At 47.9% G+C, this 6,992-nt stretch overlaps 1 protein-coding gene across 3 annotated transcripts; it reads right to left on the bottom strand.

Moving 5' to 3' along the window:
• Positions 1-3,877: 3,877 nt before the first annotated feature.
• Gngt2 (guanine nucleotide binding protein (G protein), gamma transducing activity polypeptide 2) lies at positions 3,878-5,997 on the bottom strand. Of its 3 annotated transcripts, none has more exons than XM_013037764.1 (4): positions 5,795-5,997; positions 5,429-5,549; positions 4,536-4,635; positions 3,878-4,116 (listed from the first exon to the last, which is right to left on the bottom strand). In XM_013037764.1, exons 3-4 carry the CDS (start codon positions 4,617-4,619, stop codon positions 3,991-3,993), a joined length of 210 nt encoding a protein of 69 aa, XP_012893218.1. In that variant the 5' UTR covers positions 4,620-4,635; positions 5,429-5,549; positions 5,795-5,997; the 3' UTR covers positions 3,878-3,990. The 3 variants fall into 3 exon arrangements, with proteins under 3 accessions (XP_012893218.1, XP_012893219.1, XP_012893217.1); XM_013037765.1 differs by having other exon boundaries at positions 5,491-5,549; XM_013037763.1 differs by lacking the exon at positions 5,429-5,549 and having other exon boundaries at positions 5,795-5,992.
• Between the last annotated feature and the right edge of the window lie 995 nt (positions 5,998-6,992).

The following is a 6,992-nucleotide window of genomic DNA, read 5'->3' as shown; positions in this document are numbered from 1 at the left end:
AAAAAAAAAAGAAATATATTCACTATCTTATTTATTTATTTATTTTGGATCCAGTCATGGGGCCTGAACTCTGGGCCTGGGCGCAGTCCCTCAGCATTTCAGCTCAAGGCTAGCGCTCTACCACTTGAGCCACAACACCACTTCCGACTTTTTTTTTCTGCTTATGTGGTGCTGAGGAATCGAACCCAGGGCCTCATGCTTGCAAGGCAAGTACTCTACCACTGAGCCACATTCCCAGCCCTCACTACCTTATATATGTAACTGTAATCCCTCTGTACATCACATTGACAATAAAATAAAAAAAAGAAGGGCAGAGGCTAATGATGGCAGGGCTCACCGATGGCATCATGTGTGTAACAGCTGGAAGTCAAGTGTGTGTGTGTGTGTGTGTGTGTGTGAGAGAGAGAGAGAGAGAGAGAGAGAGTAAAAGAGAGAGAGAGAGAGACAGACAGACAGACAGACAGCCTTCTCTGATATAGGCCCTATGTGATGCCACTAGCCCTGCTGGGAGACCCCAGGTGAGCTGCCTTCAAAAGGCTGCCAGCTGTGCTCTGAACTGAACCAGAGACAACACACTGGGCTTTTCTTTCATGGCTAAAATTCTCAAGGACCTCTGGAATGAGACAGGTTGGATCCTGTCAATGATCCCCTGTCAGAATGTGTCTTTCCTCCTGTCACTGCTATCCTGAGGTTTGCATATGTGAGGAAGGAGCACTAGAAGGAACCATGAACACTTCCAGGACAAATGTGATGATTCCTTTAAGTGGAAGTGGTGCATTAGAAAAACATTCTGGGGGGCTGGAAAGGTAGCTCAGTGGTAGAGTGCTTACATTGCATGCAGGAGGCTCTGGGTTCAATTCCTCAGCACCACATAAGCAGAAAAAAGCAGGAAGTGGCACTGTGGCTCAAGTGGTAGAGTTCTCGTCTTGAGCTGAAGAGCTGAGGGACAGTGCCCAGGCCTAGAGTTCAAGCTCCATGACCGACAAAAAGAAACAAAGAAAAAAGAAAAGAAAAACATTCTGAAGGGGATTCAGACAGACCATCCCTGAGGCTCAAGGACTCCTGTGGTAGTTAACTATAGTTGGGTGTGGCCAAGAAAGGGATCAGAAAAGGTGAGCTGGAGAAAGTGCTCCTTTATGCAGAGTTCCAGCCAAGGCTCAGCCTCCTCTGGAAGAAAGGTTAGTCATCTGCCTGGATCAAGAACCCCCACTGCTGAACTTCTCCCTATAGATAGAACAAAGGTAGGGGAGGGTAGGCTGAAGGAAGCTTGGCTACCTGGCTATAGCCTATGGCTTTAGTGCTATCTCTCTTTCTCTTTGTTGGGCTGATTGTTTTAGTTGGTTGTGGGGCTTGAACTCAGGGCCTGGGCTCTGTCTCTGAGATCTATCACTCAGGGCTAGCATTCTACTACTTTGAGCCATAGCTCTACTTCTAGTTTTCTGGTAGTTAATTAGAGATAAGAGTCTTATGGGCTTGCCGGGCACTGGTGGCTCACGCCTGTAATCCTAGCTACTCAGGAGGCTGAGATCTGAGGATCGTGGTTCAAAGCCAGCCCGGGCAGGAGAGACTGTGAGACTCCTATCTCCAATAAACCACCAGAAAACCGGAAGTGGCGCTGTAGCTCAAGCGGTAGAGCGCTCGCCTTGAGCTGAAGAGCTGAGGGACAGTGCCCAGGCCCAGAGTTCAAGCCCCACGATCGACAAAAAAAAAAAAAGAGTCTTATGGGCTTTCCTGCCTGGTCTGGCTTTGAATTGCAATCCTTAGATCTCAGCCTCCTGAGTAGCTAGGATTATAGGCATGAGCCGTGGGTGCCCAGCCTCTTTCTCCTTCTTATTGAAGGAACATGTTGTGTATTTACTGTTCCTCATTTATGAAATAAGAACTGTTATATTGAATATTTTATCTTCTCAGTCCTCTTTTCCTTCTCTTGAGTGTAGTATATTGATTGTGGCTGAATTTACTCCATGGTACAGAATGATGAGATGAGGCCAGGATGAGAAGGGGAATTGAAGATCCTGGATTCTTACCAATGCCCTCTCTTGACCTCACTCTTAGTGTCTCTTTGTGCTGTGGCCTGGTGAGGAAGGGAGGCTGAGTCTGTAGCTGTGTGTAAGATCCTGCTATATAGTTAGGTCTTTTTGCAGCTATTTGCCTTCAATCTCATACAGTAAGTTTCCCGACCAAAAACTAGGATGTCATTCTAGAAAACCCTGCCTCACCCATCCCTCAGTGAAATACCAAGATCTGAACACTGATAGGCATTGGTAGCTCATGCCTGTACTTCTAGCTACTCAGGAAACAGCAATCTGAAAGATCTGGTTTGAAGCTAGCCTGAACAGAAATGTGCATAAGACTTCATCTCCAAAATAATCAGCCAGGAAGTGTAGCTCAGGTGGTAGAGCACCAGCCAAACAAGCAAGCTGAGTCAGTCTGAGTTCAAAGTCCCTGAGTTCAAATCCCTGTACTGGAGAGAAAAGAAACCACCTTGGATTTTTATTCTCCAAAGAATTCTTGTTTGTTTGTTTTTGTCGGTTGTGGGACTTGAACTCTGGGCCTGGGCTCTGTCCCTCATCTGTTCAGCTCAAGGCGAGTGCTCTACCACTTGAGCTACAGCACCACTTCCTCCCCAGAGAATTCTTTAATCTATCTCTTCCTTGACCCCACTCACAGCCAATCCTTTCCCCCTTCCCTTCCTTTCTTTTCCCTTCCCATCCTTTCCCTTCCCTTTCCTTTTTTTTTCTTGGCAGTAATATTTTGAGTTTAGGGGCTTGAGCTTACTGAGCAAATGCTCTATCATTTGAACTATCTCTAGTCCTTCACACTTTGTAATTTTTCAGAAAGGGTCTCATATTTTTTGTCTCACAGCTTTGTTTTTCTGGGCTGGCTTCAAGCAGTACAATCCTCAGTTCTCAGCCTCGTGAACAGCTAGGATTACAGGTGTGAGCCACCACACCCAGCTCTATTTTTGTGTGTGTGTATTTGTTGGTCCTGGTGCTTGAACTCAGGGCCTGGACCCTATCTCTCAGATTCTTTTGCTCAAGACTAGCACTCTTCCACTTAAGCCATAGCACCATTTCAGGCCTTTTCTGCTTATGTAGTACTGGAATAGAACCCAGGGCTTCATGCATGCTAGACAAGCACTCTACCACTAAGCCACATTCCCAGCCCCCCAGCTACATTTTACTGACTTAATTGAAAATAATTTCATCTCCACCAAGTAGTCCTGCTGACTCCTGCATTCTAGTGCCAAGCACATAATAGACATTCATCAATATTAAATAAACTATTAAATCATGACTTTACAAACTAATTTTTTTGTCATCAGACCATCTGGGGTGATATAATGGCTAAGAAGAAGATAGCTAGCACATGAAGTGGGGGAGGCAACCCTCTAGCCCCATTTCCCTGCTGTGGAAATTCTTCCCTTCTGGGAAGGGAGCAGAGAACAAAGATGGAGATCTAGGAAGAAGGAATACTTTGTTGTTGTTATTGGTTTTGGGGCTTGAACTAAGAGCTTGGGTGCAGTCCCTCAGCTCTTTCACTCAAGGCTATTGTACCACTTCCAGGTTTCTGGTGGTACATTGGAGAAAAGAGTCTCGTGGACTTTCTTGCCTGGGCTGGCATTGATTGAACTGTGATCCTCAGATCTCAGCCTCCTGAGTAGCTAGGATTATAGGCATGAACCATCAGTGCCCAGTCAAGAGAATACTTCTTAGGGTTGTCCAGTAGGTATTTCAGGCTCTTCCCTCCCTGCAACCCATATGCCACCTGGTAAGCTTTCAAAGCTTCCCTGGAGTGTTTCAAGTGGGGTCTGTGGTGATCCCGCAGATGGGGAGACGAATGGAGGAAAGAACTTAAAGTGGATTGTGAATAGATACACAGGCTTTCATTGGCATCTTTACTCATTGCAATAAGAGGAGATCCTGGGTATCCCAGGATTTGATCCTGGCTGATGAAGGACCGATATACAGGGCTAAGGGCTCTGGGCTATCAGCTAATCCCACAGGTGCCTTTCTCCTTGAAAGGATTCTTGTCCTCCGGGATGCCTTTGAGAAGAGGGTCATTCCCTGCTTGGGCCTCCACATAATCCTTGATTTCCTTTCCTGTCTTGGAAATCTGCAAGAACACAAAAATCTGTTCACAGCCTTTGTTTATTTCTCAGAATCTATGACTTGGCCAGTTGCAGGAAAATGAGATTCTGGGCAGAGTAGGAATGAAAGCTAAAGAAGCAGGAGAGGAAGGGGACACACAGGCATGAGAGCTGAAACCCTTAGCCTGACACCTCAGACATGGACTCTGACCTTTATGGGACGCTTGGCCAGCCTAGTTTGGAGATGAGGCAGAATCCACAGGGCTCTCTCTGGCTCCAGAGGTCTTTCCTGCCTCTGGGCAGGTAGAGGGGACCCCAGCGTCTTTCTGCATCTCATCCCCCTCCCAGAGGCACTGCTTGCTGCTCTAGAAAGAGCCCACCACCCCCTCCTTGCAGGATGGAAGACATGGAGAACAGGAGACAGGGGAAGGAAGAGGAGGCTTACCGGAGCTCGGGGGCTCTTCACCTCCTTCTTCAATTGTTCCACCTCCATCTTCAGTAGCTCTTTCTCCCTGAGATCCTGGGCCATTCTGCCCTGGAAACACCTGGTCCCAGAAGGACCCCAAACCATCAACTCTTCCCGCTCCTACCACACTACCATCCTTCTATTCCTCCCTCCCGCCCTTATTTCCTTCCTTCCTTCCTTCCTTGCTGGTCTTGGGGCTTAAACTCTGGGCCTGGGCATTGTCCCTTAGCATTTTTGCTCAAGGCTGGCACTCCACCATTTGAGCCACAGCTCCACTTTTAGCTTTTTAGTGGTGAATTGGAGTTAAGAATCTCATGGACTTTTCTGCCAGGTTGGCTTTCAAGTATGACCATCAAATCTCAGCCTCCTGAGTTGCTCAGGTTCCAGGCTTGAGCCACCAGCCTTGGGCCATATCCTTACTTACATCGTCTTCCCTGCTACATCTGTCATGTCTTTGCTCTATCTCTACCTTGTGCTCTAGGCTCAGGAGTAGAGGAGGTGCCCTGGTGTGATGGGGTAGGCACCATCTTTGCCAAGGTTTAGGGACTTCTCTAAGGAGGAAACAGAGGAAGAGACAAAAAGGGGAAGGGTTGCTTGCTTTCCCCCCCCCCCAGTCCTGGGGCTTACACTCAGGGCCTGGGCACTGTCCCTGAGATTCTTTTGCTCAAGGTTAGCATTCTGAGCCATAGTGCCACTTCCAGCTTTTTCTATTTGTGTGGTACTGAGGAATCAAACCCAGGGCTTAATGCATGCTAGGCAAGCATTCTACCACTCAGCCACATTCCCAGCCAAGGCTTGCTTTCTTGGAAGGCAATTCCACATAATGACCCAGATAGACATTTTCTTTGTTGTATGGTAGAGGAGAATGTCACCTGGTCTACCCTCAGGGGCTCTGGAACTGGCCAGACTCTAGCTCTGACCCCAACTCTCTTACTTCCTGGCTGTGTTGTACTGGGCAAGTCATTCACCATTCTTGAGGCTTAGTTTCCCCATCTGCAAATTGAGAATAACAGTGGTATCTACCTCACACAATTATTATGAAAATTAAGAAAGTGATGCATATGAAATAGTTTAAAATACTGCCCTTCGCATATAATGAACCCAGCACATTTTTGTTATTATTTCTGAGAGTAATATTGTTATTATTGTCTTTTGGGGGTAACCAGGAAGGCCTGGCTAACCTTAGTAATACTAAGACTAGTCTAGGTCCCCACCCAGGGCACCCTCAACCCTCTCACCTGCCAAGGAAGAACACGCAGTCCAACTCGCTTGCCTAGGACCCAGGCAAGATGGTGTGTGAGCCTCCTAGCTCCTTGTCAGCTGGAAATCTTCGGATAAAGCAGATGGTCTGTAAACCCCAATCTCTGAAGCTAAGCTGATCACAGGCTCACGATTGTAAGCCCAGCTACCTCCTGAGCCTTGGAGCCCTTGCCACCTCCAACAAAGACCCACACTCTCCCCAAAGACAGAAAGAAGGAAATGGCCTTCTCCCTTACCCCCCCCCGCATCCCCGCCCTGCAGCAGTCCCTCCCTTTAGTGACTTACCTCCAGATTGCTATTTCCCCAGGTCCCCCTGCAGCCCCCACACTCCCCTCAACTCTCTTCCTCTACATAGGAGCCTGCCCTAGGCTGTTCTTTCCCAGGAACAAGGGCATCTAATTGCCCTTTCTGAGTCTTTGGCCTCTCCCATTGGATCCCCACAATTTTGCCTTACAAGAATCTCCTGGCTCACTCTCCAAGCACTCATAAACTAATGTTCTGGCTGACACTGGCCCAATAACCCAGGGCCCTCTCAAGGAGCCAGTGCTGAGAGACCACTGCGGTCAGCGTGGGTCTCTTTTGGGATCATGAGACTGGAGGCAGGGCAGGAGGAGGCCTTAAGCTCATCCCTTGCTTCAGGACTAAGTCCCATTCTCAGCTGTGAGCTGGAAGAATTGGAAATCAGGACAAGATCCCACAAATCCTCAACTTCAACCCTCCTGTTCATTCATGAACTTTGAAGCCCAGGCCACTTTAGCTGGGTTCTGTGTTCTGTCCACCACTGCTGCCTAAAAACGGCCATTGAACCTGGAATTTGAACCTGGTAACATTCCAAATCCAAGTCCTTCCTACTGTTCCATCTAAATCCTCACATTAATTGACTCAGTTTCATTTTGTCCTGCCTCTGCCAGACACAGGCTCTGTAGAGCAGCCCTGCATCATACCTGATGCTTCACAGGCTTGCTAAGAACCTTTCTAGGTATCTCTGGAAACTATCTCTGGACACTACCTTCCTAGTTTTTAACCCCGATTCTTCTTGCTGCTGGCCGGGCTGGTTTTCATTGTTGCCTTGCTAATCCTTAGTGCTCTCAGAATGACTGATCTCTATATCCTACCCACCCTCCACTCCTTCCCCCCCCCCCCAAGGAAGCCCCCACCCTCTGTCCTTTCCTCCCC

The sequence above is a fragment of the Dipodomys ordii genome, unplaced genomic scaffold, assembly GCF_000151885.1.
Source record: "Dipodomys ordii isolate 6190 unplaced genomic scaffold, Dord_2.0 Scaffold7, whole genome shotgun sequence".
NCBI lineage: Eukaryota > Metazoa > Chordata > Mammalia > Rodentia > Heteromyidae > Dipodomys > Dipodomys ordii.
This window is presented reverse-complemented; position numbering and strand designations above follow the sequence as displayed.

What these genes read in the sequence shown, in the direction of transcription:
- Gngt2 (XM_013037764.1), bottom strand. Translation starts at nt 4,619, where the DNA reads ATGGCCCAGGATCTCAGGGAGAAAGAGCTACTGAAGATGGAGGTGGAA. An exon ending in TGAAGAGCCCCCGAGCTCCG is followed by an intron (nt 4,117 to 4,535) that starts GTAAGCCTCCTC and finishes GTGTTCTTGCAG; the next exon opens with ATTTCCAAGACAGGAAAGGA.